At 52.2% G+C, this 13,494-nt stretch overlaps 1 protein-coding gene across 2 annotated transcripts in view; it reads right to left on the reverse strand.

The window, feature by feature from the left end:
- KIAA1755 (KIAA1755 ortholog) overlaps positions 1-9,947 on the reverse strand; it is a 41,670-nt gene extending 31,723 nt beyond the window's left edge. The window contains exon 1 of one of the 2 annotated variants that reach the window (XR_015249455.1): positions 9,495-9,947. Coding sequence is in view for 1 of the 2 variants with exons in the window: in XM_086702171.1 (XP_086558297.1) it covers positions 9,495-9,497 (3 nt within the window). In the remaining variant the exon portion in view is untranslated. The remainder of the gene's footprint in view (positions 1-9,494) is intronic. The other variant, XM_086702171.1, reaches the window with a different exon arrangement.
- Positions 9,948-13,494: the final 3,547 nt, after the last annotated feature.

Raw genomic sequence — 13,494 nt, forward strand, 5'->3', positions numbered from 1 at the left:
CCCTATCATAGCAGTTTCCACCCTGATTGCCATCCCGCTCAAGGACTCTAGACTCCCTGAGGACGGGAACGGTAAGCAGAATAATGCCCCCCCCCCCAAAGGTGCCCGTGACCTAATCTCCAAAACCTGTCCATATGCTACCTCATAAGGCAAAGAGGAATTGAAGCTTCAGATAAAATCATCATTGCCAATCAACTGGCCTTAAAATAGGGACGGTTTCCTGGGCTTTCCAGGTGGGCCCCACGCAATCGCAAGGGTCCTCCAAAGTGGGAGAGGTACCGGAGAGGTGAGCGTCAGGGGGGAATGTGATGAAAGAAGGATCCGAGAGATGCGATGTCTCTGGCTTTGAAAACGGAGGACGGGCCAAGGAATGCAGGCTGCCCCTAGATGCTGGGAAAGGCGAGCTGACTCTCCTTTGGAGTCTCCTGGAAAGAATGCAGCTTGCCCACCCCTCGATTTAAGCCCAGCGAGCCCCGCGTTGGACTTCCGATCTACAGAACCGCCAGGCAATAACTGTGTGTTGCTTTAAGCTACCGAGTCTGTGACCACCCTCAGCAGCGACAGAAACTACCAGAGCAGGCACTGGCTTCTCTTCATCTGGGGTCTCCCATTCCTGGCACAGGGCCTGGGCCAACATAGGGGCTGAGTCGATGTTGTGGAAGGACAAACAAAATGTCCCTCTCTGAACCACAACGTTTTCCATCTGTAAAAACAGCTTGGACAAGACCAGAGGTTTCTGACCAAGTGTAGTAATAGAACCCATGGGTTATGGTTTTCAAGTCTTAAAAAGCCTAATGAAAGCCAGGCTGGGTGGCCCAGACTGACTGCAAGCTCTGGGTCCATCTGTCACGGAGGGATGTAAGGGAAGATGAGAGTAAATAAGATTCCCGCACAAAGGAGCTTATTTAAGACAGAAAAATCACTTTTTTTTTTTTTTTTTTTTTTTTTAACAAATGAGGTCCCTTGAATCGGGGAGATTAAACAGGGACTTTGAGGAGGAGGAACAGGGCACTACTCTACCTCAGTAAGAGTCCAATGCCAGGAGGCTGTAAAACAGGGACGCTAGCCCATGGCGTTTGGACAAATGTCCCTGTCACCGTTCTGTCCCCAGCACCCACACAGCGTAGGGCCCCCATTACTCTCTGCAGGAGGAATGAATGAATGTCTGCAACCCCCATTCTGAAGGAAGGAGGGTCTTGCCCCCGATGTGGCAGAAACCCAACGGGGATGATGTATTGCAGGCAGGCACTTGATGACAAAATTGCGCGTGCCCCGGAAGGGCTATTTTCACACTGAGGGGCCAGGTAAGGGGGGAGGGGGACGTCTTCGATTTGGCAGAGTAAGGAAAGGCTCCTCTGGCCAGGCGACCTCTCCTAATGCTCTTCCCCTCCAAAGCAAGGCCAAACCCTAATAGTTACCCCCTCACCCATGCAATCATGAGGACGGCAGTGGGAATGGGGACCCAGAGTTAGAGGACCCCGTCTGACATCGGTGAACACACACACACACTAAGTCAGGTAAGCCCGGCCACATGCCCTCCCACTCGACCCAGCCTCTCTCGGGGCACTCCCTTTCCTGGGTTCCCCTTCACTGTGCCGCCTTGAGTAGATGCCTTCCCTCTCTGGGCCTCTTTTCTCCTGTGCACATTGCATTGGGCTAGGTTTGTTTCATCTTGGTTTTGGAAATTCAATCATTCACTGGCATCGTCACGAATTTCAGCATCTCCAAGTACCATTTGCATTATGGGCGCTTACTGGTTTGTCTGTGTGTTGTGTTTGCGAATCCACTCACTTTTTAAAAGCTTACATAATTGCATTCTAAATGCCTCCATACTGGTTATGAGAATGCAGCCGGCCTGCCCAAGTTCAAATCCCGGCTCTTGCCACTTCCTGGTGATGGGACCTTGCAAGCTGCTGAGCCCTCTCTGCTTCAACTTCCGGGAAATCGGAGCCTGTGATCGTACCTGCCTTAAAGAGCTGAGGGGGACAGAATGAGCTGGGACACGCAGGGTCTCTGCACAGGCCTAGCGCTTCGCAGGTGCCCATTCAGCCACAGCCATTGCTGCCATGTTTCTGGCCATTACCAGGGCTGTCATCGTGTTAAAAGGAAAAAATCAGCATCAACTGGCATAAATAGAATGGAACTCCGAAAATAAGCCAACGAGGCTTTGGGTGGTTTTTACATTATTCCATTTGTATTTATTATATATACTTACTAGAGAGCTATAGGATATACCTTGTGTCAGTATATAGTTACATCAATAATGTACTCTATAACTATATAACAAATACACATCTGTTATGTAAAATATATCCCATCTTTACTGTTCTCGTTCTACAAAAATAAATTACTTTTTAGAAGAACAAGTAAGCCATGAGAACAAATACATTTTCCAAATGAACTTCTAGGACATCTGGTCACCTCCTGAAGGCTCATTAAGGTTCTCTTTGCGTTAGAAAGGTGGTAATGGTAAAGACATCTTATCGTGAGAGGGGGGTTTTCGCTGGGGGTCCTCAGAAGATCAGAGGGAAGCTCAAAGGGACCGAGTCTCCCAGCACACGGTCCCCCGCGTTATTTCGCTCCAGTCCGTGACAGCGTGTGGCCCAACCTTGGCCTGCATGCCAACCTCTGGGCAACAGCAAACTAAACCATCTCTGCCATGACATGCCTCAGTTTCCCCATCTATAAATGGGGATTCTAGAATTATCCTATCTTGCTCCGATGATTGTTCTGCAGGTGCCGGGGCGATGACGGATGTAGGGGTCCCACGAAAAGGAAAAGGTACGACCACCTGTTTTTTATTCTTACTGCTCCTGTCATACCGGCCTAGAGTCCCCGCCTCTGTGTGAAGACAAGACCCCCTCTTGATCCCTTCCTGAACCCACTACCGTTACCCCAAGAACAGCAACAGCTTCCAGGCACCTGCTGGGCACCAGGCCCTGTGCTCACATTCTCTTGCTTCCGCACATGATCGGACTGGAGCAGGGAAGGAACATCCCACTTTGCAGATAAAGAAGCCAAAGGTGATCTTGTCCAAGGTCGCAGAGAGGAGGGGAAAGACAGAGCCAGCATCCAACGCAGCCTTGGCCAGTCCGGTGCGCTCTCTTCCCCTGCCCCCAGTGCCTTGCCTGTCTTGGGGCCACGAGCAGCCACCAGCCTTTGGGGCGGCCTTCCCAGCTGCCTGTCTTCCAGTGTTTCAAGCGGGGCCCGAAGAAGCTGTTTGCTTCTCGCACACTGAAGTGCACAGATGGGACGCCTTTGGCTTTCGTAAATTGGCTCACTGGCCACACGCTTTAACCGTTTAAGGGGCGGCCAGTAAAAAACAAGAATGTTCCAAGTTAATGGGGCTCCAAGCTCTTGGCCAGAGCTTTACCTGCTACGGGCCCGCACCCCAGGGCGTCATAAGCTGTCCAAGTACGGGATAACGAGCCCAGGAGCCTGCAGGAAGGAAAGCTGGCCACTCTCCCCTCAGAATCAATCGGGCAGCCCTGCCCGGGACCGCAGGAACCCAAACACCGTTGGCCAGACGTGGGCCCTTCAAAATGATTTCCGTGAAACTTAATCGATGTGTTTCCATTCCTTCCCAGTGAGTGTAGCCAGGCTGGGCCTTTAACTGTTCCTCGGCAGGAGCCAGCGTGAAGCTGGAAAGGGAGAAGGTGAGACAAGCCAGAGCCGTCTGTCCTCAGCCCTCCAGCCCCTCCCAGGCAGGAGACAAGGAGCCCCCTGTGGGGGGGCGGGGGCGCAGAACTATGTGTGACGTGCAGGGGCCTTCTGGGTGGATTCGGGGAACCTGGTATGGAGCTCAAGGCCACATAGAAAAGTGTCTGTCCCCAGTGGTTCCCTCTGGGTATGAGAGGAGCGGGGAGGAAAGGGGTTTCTAGAATTCTGTGTCAGCCTCTTGCAAGGAGCCTCCATTATTATTTTACAGTAAAATAAACGAGGTCGATGCATCTTTACCTACGTGCATATCCCTGTGACCACTACCCAGGTCAACGCACAGGATCTCACCAGCCCAGAAAACGGCTCCCTCCCCGGCACGGCCCTCACCCCAAAGGTAACTACTCTTCTGACTGTTGGGAGTTTTTAAAAGAAAAATTCCCATGCAGTGTGATCTCCGTCGCGTAAAAACGCATGTAAGCCAAGAGGCCATGAAATAAAGTGTTAACTGTAGTCACCCCTGAGCGCCGTGAGGGGCAGGGGCCTCATAAGGCACCGTTTTAATTTTCTTCATAGTTTGCTGGATTTTCCGAACGTTCTGCAACCAGCCTGGGTAGCTTTTATAATCAAGGGGGAAAAATTAAAGTGCGATTGCGTGTGTTTTTAAGGCCTGTTCCCTTTTTAAATGGTCTCACCAGATGTTGTTAGCTGGGCTTTCTGAGATGTGTGGTGAACTCTTCTTAAAGGCCCAGATTTACCCATCTACCGCAAGATACAAAGCTTTTTCGCATCACTTAGCATCAGCACCTCCTAGCTTGGGAAGACAGAAGGCTGGGAAAAGCTGAGGCAGGCAGTGTCCCAGGGCTGCTGTCATCACCTACTGCCCTCTGTGGCAGAAACATCTAGGGAAGGTGACATTCCACCCCTGATTCACGGGGTGACCATGGCCTCAATTCCCCCATCTGTAAAATGGGGGCATTGGGCTTATCTATCTCTAAGGGTCCTTCCAGTCGGGGCCATTCTAGAATTCAAGCTGTGATCGGACTCCAGAAGGTCTGGAGCTGGGACGTGGTTTCTAAATGGGACCCACGTAATCCTCAGTTGGTGGGAAAGTTCGAAAAGACCCTTCTCCATCTCTGTACTCAGCCCAGGAAGAGTCTACACCACCAGCCACAGACACAAATGCCCACAGGGGACCGACAGGTGACAGGGAAGACAGAAGTAGGCCAAGTGTGAGAAAATCACCCCTCCGGTCCCTTGGTGAGTGGCCCTTCACAGTCAACCTCCGTGTCCGGGAAGCAGTAGGGAGTCATGGGGCTGGGACACATGCCCCACCTCATCAGCTCCTGCCCAGCCTTGCCTTGGCCCAATGTTGCCGGATCTGCTGATATTTTAGTAAAGCCTCCCAATGTTTTAAAGGTTAGCCAAGCCAAATACGTCTGTGACTCAGCTACAGCCCAGCGGGTATCAGCTTGTGGCCGCCAGGCTCAACGATCGGGGACTCTGCCCTTGAACTTCTCCAGGCTGGAGGTCCCGAAACCAGGGTTCTGCTGCCCTGGCTGCCAGGAAGTGGTTGATCATGTCCAACGAAAACTTCTCCTGCTTTAAATCCCTTGTATTTGTGTGTGGGTGGAGGTGGGAGTGAGAATTGGCTCCTCATTAAAAAAAAACAAAAAAAAACTTTCAGAAACTGGAAAAACAGCCCAGATGCAGTGAACTGAGAAGCAAGTAGGTGTTAGAAGACCCACATTCAGAAATCCAGTTCTGTCATGTGTCGTCTTGTGGGTAACCTTGAGCAAGTCCCTTCACCTGTCTGGGGCTTCGTGTTGTGTTTGTTCTTTTCGCTCCCCGTCCCCTTGGCCTTTGCCTTGGGGCTCACCGTCTGCCGCCCAGAAAACATAATGATAATAGCACTTATAACTAGAGCTGTTTACTGAGCAAGCTTCTGTATCGGGTTTTATCCTAAGCGTTTTCCATTCTCTTATTAACATTAATTTTTTTTTTAATGTTTATTTCTTTTGAGACAGAGCCACACAGAGTGAGAGCGGAGGAGGGGCAGAGAGAGAGGGAGACACAGAATCCCAAGCAGGCTCCGGGCTCCGAGCTGTCAGCACAGAGCCTGACTCGGGGCTTGAACTCACGGACCGTGAGAGCATGACCTAAGCCGGAGTCGGATGCTTCGCTGACTGAGCCACGCAGGCGCCCCCTTTTGTTAACATTATTTGATTTCCTCTTCCCAATAGTTCTGTGGGATACGTATTATTATTCCCATTCCATAGGTTAAGAAACTGAGCCCAAGGCTCTCTACCACCAGCAAATAGTAGAGCTGGGGTATCGACACGCACACATCACCACCAGCTCCTCTGCCCCTTCCCCTGCTCCCTCCCACCAGGCCAGGCTCTCCTTTGGCCACTACGATGGCCTTTTAACACACAGACCCGGTTGTGACCCTCACTGCTCAACAGTCTTGAGTGGCTCCCCACCGTCTTAACAACTCAGCCTGCCAATAGCGGCCATCGGTCCACACCAGCCCACCTTTTCCGCTTCTCCTAACACACCTGACACCCTGGCCCGGGGTTTCCCAGTCACCCGTGCGCCTCGCACATGAGTTTTGTTTGCGGTTTACATACCCCAATTTATTTTACTTGATATGGACTGTTGCTTACTTCACGTTTGTCTTTTCGGCCAATTTGTTTCCGACTTAAATCCACTGATTTTTATTTATTATCACGGGTTTGTGCTGCTTAAATTATCTTCCTAACACTAAGCTGAAAAATTGCAGAACAATAAATGTGTAGCCAAAGTCTCCCCCTCCCCCCTCCCCCCCCCCGGGACCCATGGCAGGTGCCCCACTTTCTTTTTTTTTTTTTTTAATTTTTTTTTTCAACGTTTATTTATTTTTGGGACAGAGAGAGACAGAGCATGAACGGGGGAGGGGCAGAGAGAGAGGGAGACACAGAATCGGAAACAGGCTCCAGGCTCTGAGCCATCAGCCCAGAGCCCGATGCGGGGCTCGAACTCACGGACCGCGGGTGCCCCACTTTCAAAGCACTGCCTGAACTCGCGTTGCGCCCCTCCCTGGATCGGGTGAGCTCCTTCCCACCCTTCAGAGACCCACGCAACCCACATCTCTCTTTTATGACACTTAACGCTTCTAGGCAAAGAGAGGAACTCCCGCCGCCCATCACCCAGCCTGGAAATCTCAGTGAGTGGGCACTGTAACCCCAGGCCAGGGCCCAGGGCTTCGTCTTCTCTCATTCGGGTCCTTACACAGGGCCCGGCACCTCGGGGGATCGCCATGAGGTAAGTACTTTGGCAATGTTAAATGAATTCAATTGGATTCAACCGGCTTTTCTCAAAGCTTGGGATAGGATGGCGGGTAACCACAGGATGAGTTGGGGAGGACTTGAACTCTATGTGAAACCACAGAAAGTTACCCCAAGTCTCATCCAGTCCTCACGGTAACACCAAAGAGACGGTCTCAGTTCAGTGCCGGTATATCTTAAAATACCTCCCAGACACTGAGCGATTATTCCTTTTAACAAAAAGAAAGCAGCCCCCTGGCTTGGAATCATCCACAGCCGACCTCTTCCGGCCAGAATTGCCGGATACAAATTCGCCTTCATGGTATACATTTTTATAGTGACTTTGTATTGATGACAATGGATACAGATTTTTCATGGTCTTGATATAAAATGTCTTGTTTAAATATATCTTTACGTTTATAAAGTGAGTTGATTCAGAGAGAAATAGTAAGCAAAGAATAAATAGTAGATTGTGTTATTTCTTTATAATACCTTATCCAGTAAGAGAAGATGCAAAAAATTTCACGATGATACTAAAATTTCGGGAACATGAACCTGGACAAGCCCGAAGCCCCTCTGCCATAAGGTGCTCTGACACTGGGCTGCTTCAGAACACTACATAGCCTTTAATCAAATCGTCCCATGAAAAGGACAACTGTGATGGGGCCACGAAGGAAAGATACATGGCATGCTAGAGTGGGACTTGCCTGAGGACACGATATTGGGGTGGAGATTTATAGGAGGGATAAGAATTCTTTAGGTGAAGGGGTGACACCCGGCAGGCACGGCATATGCAAAGGCCCTGTGGCGGGAGGGAGCTTGAAACATACAAGGCTCTGAACCAATGTCAGAGTAGCTGAAGTACAGAGGTGAGAGCAGAGAGGTAGGTGGGTGGTGGGAGAAAAATCTGTCCGTCATTCCTATTCAGGAAGGAGTTGCTAAACCTTTTCAAGGAGCACCCCCCCCCCCCACCCCAAGGCCTGACTCTTGATCTGAGAGTCTGGCATTCAGCAAGGAATTTCTGGATTTTAAAAAAGTAATCACAGAGTTAGGTCCAAAACTAGGTAAAGCTTAGCAAACACTGCTTGGTGCAGGTGTGGCTCCGGGGTGGCCGTGACAGCTGAATCCACGTTCAGAATTCAGGCTATCCTACCTCCTGCTTTCTGGTTGGGTGACCTTGGGCAGCCACGAAGCTCCCAGAGCTTCAGGTCCCCATCTGTGGGGGTGCAGATACCAGCAGGTGTCTTCTTAGAGCTGGTGTGAGCTACGCGAGCTCCTGCACACAAATCCCACAGCACAGGACCTTGCCTGTGGTGAGAGGTGAATACCCATTAGCGTATGAAGGTTACCGTCAAACAGCTCCAAGAGCGATGTGCGAATCCACCTGTCCTGCGGGCGTGTGGATTTAGCAGCCTGGTTTTGCAATAGGTCTGCGGCACGCACGCCGGTGTGTGCCCATATTTCAGCGGTAGAGAGAGCAGGTGGGTAAGGCTTGTGTGCGCGAGAGGGCGCGTGGGTTCGGCCACGTAGGTCAGTGGAACGCGTTTTGGTGTGCTCAGCCTGGTGCACACATGTCTCTAAATAGAAGTCTGCGTGTGAACGTGCACCCAGTGAAAGCCCACACCAATTCGACACGCTCGATCACAGCTAAGAGGTTAAAGCCTTGGCCTGTCTTCAGAGCACTTTTCCAAATCCCCACGGCTCCCATGAATCCGCCCGGGGCTCCGGGGCCTGTTTGGGGCTGGGCTGGGATTCCCTGAAAACAGACTTTGCTTTCATCCCCTGTTCCCAGATACTGGCATGCGTGAGGTGCACACACACACACACACACACACACACACCTCCCAGAGCATCCCAATCTTATCGAGGTGCCAGCTGAGGAAGCGGCAGTGTGGAGGTATTGCCCTCCCCCTGCCCTCCTCCTAGGCCTACCTCCCCACCCGATTCCCATGGGGCCACCTCATGTCAGGACTATGTGCACATCTGACTTTCCTGCCCTGACTCTCAAGTGGCAAGAGCACTCCAAATTTTGGTGAGCAGCTCCCTCCTCTCCCCTGGGCACCCTTAACCCACCTTGCCCAGCTCTGTGGGACTGGGAAGGGCCTTTAACCCCCCTCTCCATCCAAACCCTGTGCGGGGACACTGGGCGTACCCAACCCTCTACCCCAAGTCTAAAATGCAACAACCCCCCCCCCCCCCCCGTTTCGTCTAAGGCCCAAGGGCTGGAGTTCAGCTCTGATCTGTGCCTGCGATGGGGCAACATCACAAGTTCCCAAGTCATCCAATCTTATCCATCCACTTCGCGCCTCGATCAACGGGGCCCAGAGAGGAGAGAGGACCTGGCCAGAAGGGGGGTACCCGGCACCGCCAGCCCACCTCCCTCCCAACCCCCCCCCCTGCCCCGCCCCGCGACCAGTTAACACGGACCGGTGGTGAGGTGCTGAGGGTCATAGTATAAAAGGTTGGGGTCTGCCCTGACACCCCCACCAAAAGGGGACAGCGCCAGGTGGTCCAGGCCTTGGCAGGCGTTACCATGATGACGGGCTTCTCCTGTAGCTGGTGCCGGGTCAGTCAGTCCGCGGGTCCGTCTATCCGGTGCGCAGCCGCAGCCCCCACTTAGCCCTGGAGCGAGCGGAGCGGGCTGGCTGGGAGGGGAAGGGGAGGCCGGGGACCCAGGGAGAGAGCCAGAGAGAGGCGGCGGGCCAGAGGAGACTGGCGGCAGGGCGAGGCGAGCGGGGGCCGCCGGCGGCCGCAGGGGCGGGTCGGAGCGATGCTCCCCGCGTGGGACGGGGCGGCGCGACGGCAGCCCTTTTGTGCCGGCGCCTCGCCCGCGCCCCGCCCGCCGCGCGGGATGACAGGCAGGCGCCCCCCTCCCAGCCAGGGCCTCGGCTGCCAAGAGGAGCTGGGCCGCCCGCCGCCTTTCCGACCGCTCCCCTGCTCCCCTCCGTCCTCGCAACCCCTCAGCTCCCGCTGCACGGACGGGCCAGGCCCCCCCGCCGGGTGAGGCGCGCACCGACCTGGGCATCAGCCCTGGGTTCGAGGCTCCTCCTCGTCTACTTCCCAGTTGGGCGATTTGGGCAAGTCACGAAGTGTCGTAAGCCTCAGTTTCCTCATCTGTAACATGGGGGTGATGCTGCTGGCGATAGTGTGATGATGGTGATAGTATCTGCCTCTTAGGGTTGGTGGCGAGGAGTAGGCATCTGTCCCAACGTCCTTCCCCTGTGAAGCCCACGTTGCACACCATCAGGATGGCTCAATTCAAGACTTAGAGGTGACAGTGGCTGTTGGCGAGTTCTGGGCTTCCTTCTCCTAGAAAATGACAGCTTTGTGACCTTGGTCAAGCCATTGTTCCTCCGCTTTGGAGGGAGACTAGAAACTAAATGATTTCTGGTTGGATGATCTGGGATTCATCCATATATTGACCAAACAGGGTCCAAGCCCTGAGCCAGAATAAGTCAGAGTCTCTGCCCTCAGGTAATGTATAATCTAGTTGGACAAGGAAACAGAGAAACAGGAAAAAAAATAATAATTGAGTGTGGTAGCTACCGAGGCAAAGGCAAATATTGGCTCTGGGAACTGTGGGGGACCATCCTGGAGCTGGTGGTCTAGGAAGGGACAGAGAAGCCGAGATCTGAAAGAGGGTAAGGAATTAGGTGAAGAGTGGAGGTAGGGTTGGGGGAAAGAAACAGAGTTCCGGGCAGAAAGAACAGCATGTGCAAAGGCCCTGAGATACCATTAAGCTTCAGCCCAGAGAATTCCCCGATAGTCTGTATCAAGCAATCAAACAAGCATCTCCAACCTTCAGGAGCCAGTCTGCTTTTGGTAACACTGCCCCAGACATGAACTTGGGAGAGAACAGCCCTGTTGATGTCAGGTGCAGAATTTACTGGGAATTGGAGGGATCGCAGCTTGGAGGGACCAGAGTCCCAGCTTTGCAGGGAGACAGATTTGACATGACATCTACATCTAGTGTTCTGGGGTCGCAGGCAACAGAGACTGACACTGAGTTCGTTTATCAAGAAACAATGGATTGGGGCGCCTGGGTGGCGCAGTCGGTTAAGCGTCTGACTTCAGTCAGGTCACGATCTCGCGGTCTGTGAGTTCGAGCCCCGCGTCAGGCTCTGGGCTGATGGCTCAGAGCCTGGAGCCTGTTTCCGATTCTGTGTCTCCCTCTCTCTCTGCCCCTCCCCCGTTCATGCTCTGTCTCTCTCTGTCCCAAAAATAAATAAACGTTGAAAAAAAAATTAAAAAAAAAAAAAAAGAAACAATGGATTAGCAGAATTTCGGGAGCTCACAGAACCAATGAAAAGGCTTAGGGACCCGCCCTCTGGAAAGCACAGGAACCAAATGAGATGCGCCGGGGGTCTCATTGTGGGAATGAATTGCAAACCCTTGAAGACTGATGGCAATGCAACAAGACAGAAAAACACGCCAAAGGAGAACCTTCTCTGTGTCAAGTACTTCTCTACGTGTGTAACATTTATGAAGCTGATTCTATTATGGTCCTTATTTTACAGATGAAAAAACCAGGGCACAGAAAGGTTATGTAGCTTGCCCAGTGTGAGATAGGTGCTGACTGTGGAGCCTGGAATTGAACGAGGCTGTCCATTCCCAGAAATCATGTTGTTAGCCACCTTCCTGCGCTACCTGAATGAATCCCAAGCCACGTGCCGCTCCCTGGCAGATTCAGAGACTTAACGGAGGGATTCTAATCGGGCCGTGTGCGCAAGGTCCCCTAACACCGAACATAATCGGGAAGAGCTGGTCACCTAAAGGGAACTTAGGCTGCATGAGAAGGTGGGATTGGATCTGAAACGGCTGATAAATATCAGTACTCATAACAGTCCAGCCCTTGGGGGCCCCTCAACATCCTTGCACCTCTGTTCCCATCCACACTCTTCCAAAAATACTCCCTGTTGACCTGGTGCTGTTCCGCACGCAGCCAAAAATGTGCACACACCTACCTACAGCCTTGTATGGCTTGGCTCTGTTCTGGGTGTGACCTCAAGGAAGTTCACCTTTCTGAGCGTCAGATCCATCCTTCGTAAGACAGAGAGCATGTAACTTCCGTCCTCACGAAACCATGCTGGACATCAAACGAGCTAATGATTGTAAAGTGCTTTGCACTGTTTCTGGTACCCAGCAGAATCAATACAGAACCCGGAAAAATGGTATTTTTATGTTAGGGGCCAATGGTTGTGAAATCAGTCTCCAGCTACACAGGCTTGACTATTGGATTGGATTTGGTGTATTTCTCAGGGACTTTCCAGAGGACTTTCCAAGGACTGTTCAAAGTATTTCCTCTCTCTTTGGCAAACGATTCACTGAATACTGCTCCGCTTGCTACACCAGATTCAGAGAAATAATGAAAGCCATCATTGGTCTTACACATGCTGGTGTGGCATATAAGGGGAAGCGCTGTAGAAATGGGTCTCTGCTACTGATTCGCTGGGTAGCTTTGCACAGATCCTTCCTCTTTGGGGACCACAATTTCCTCCGCGTAAAATGGAGGCTCTCATCATTTCTTCATGAGGCTCTTGGGAGAATCCCAGCGAGATAATGATTGAAAGAGCTGAGCTCGGTGCCCGGCGTAGAGTAGGTCCTCAGCAAATGCCAGTTGTCCCTATGATTCTGAGATCCCCAGGGCCGGGTGCCGGGACACCTCACCCGGAGACGGTCTCACTTGGGGGAAGAGAGTTGCCTACTTCAGAATTCATTCATTTTCAATACATATTTATCTGTTCCTTCTATAAGAATAGCAAATACTTGGGGGCGCCTGGGTGGCGCAGTCGGTTAAGCGTCCGACTTCAACCAGGTCACGATCTCGCGGTCCGTGAGTTCGAGCCCCGTGTCAGGCTCTGGGCTGATGGCTCGGAGCCTGGAGCCTGTTTCCGATTCTGTGTCTCCCTCTCTCTCTGCCCCTCCCCCGTTCATGCTCTGTCTCTCTCTGTCCCAAAAATAAAAAAAAAAAAAGAATAGCAAATACTTGGCACACATTTGCACGTTTCACCCTTTCCCTACCCATGGTAGACATCATTAACTAATCATGGAACTTCCTGCAGAACTTAGAAGCAGCCTCGGAACGCCCCTCAACACAGAGCCCAAGCAGCCACTACCAATCAATGTGAGTTGGCATTAAGACAATGCTTATTTGTTATTTACGGTCCCTGATGTACAAGGAAGATTGACACTGCAAACAGCACAGGCTCTGGAGGCAGAAGGCTTGGGTCTGACTCCTGCGTGAAAATCCCCCGTGGACCGTTATTAGAGTGAGTAGGGACTGAGGCACCGTATCAGCCATGGAGTGTCCCACTTAGACATCCCTTCAAGAAGGATCCTCTGGCGGGAAGTTCCATGAGTCGTGGATTCTCCTAGGATACAGGCTTCTGGGGTAGCGTCCGGCTGAGCACAGTGTGCTCAAGGGGTCACCGTGTCTGCCTGATGTGGGCTCTCTTACGAACAATCTTTGTGCCAGAGGTCCCCACCGGGCTGGCCGAGACTTTCTCAGCGCTGTCCCACAGTCTGAAATTCT

The sequence above is a fragment of the Puma concolor genome, chromosome A3 (assembly GCF_028749965.1).
Source record: "Puma concolor isolate L17-30 chromosome A3, mPumCon1.1.hap2, whole genome shotgun sequence".
Taxonomy (NCBI): Eukaryota; Metazoa; Chordata; class Mammalia; order Carnivora; family Felidae; genus Puma; species Puma concolor.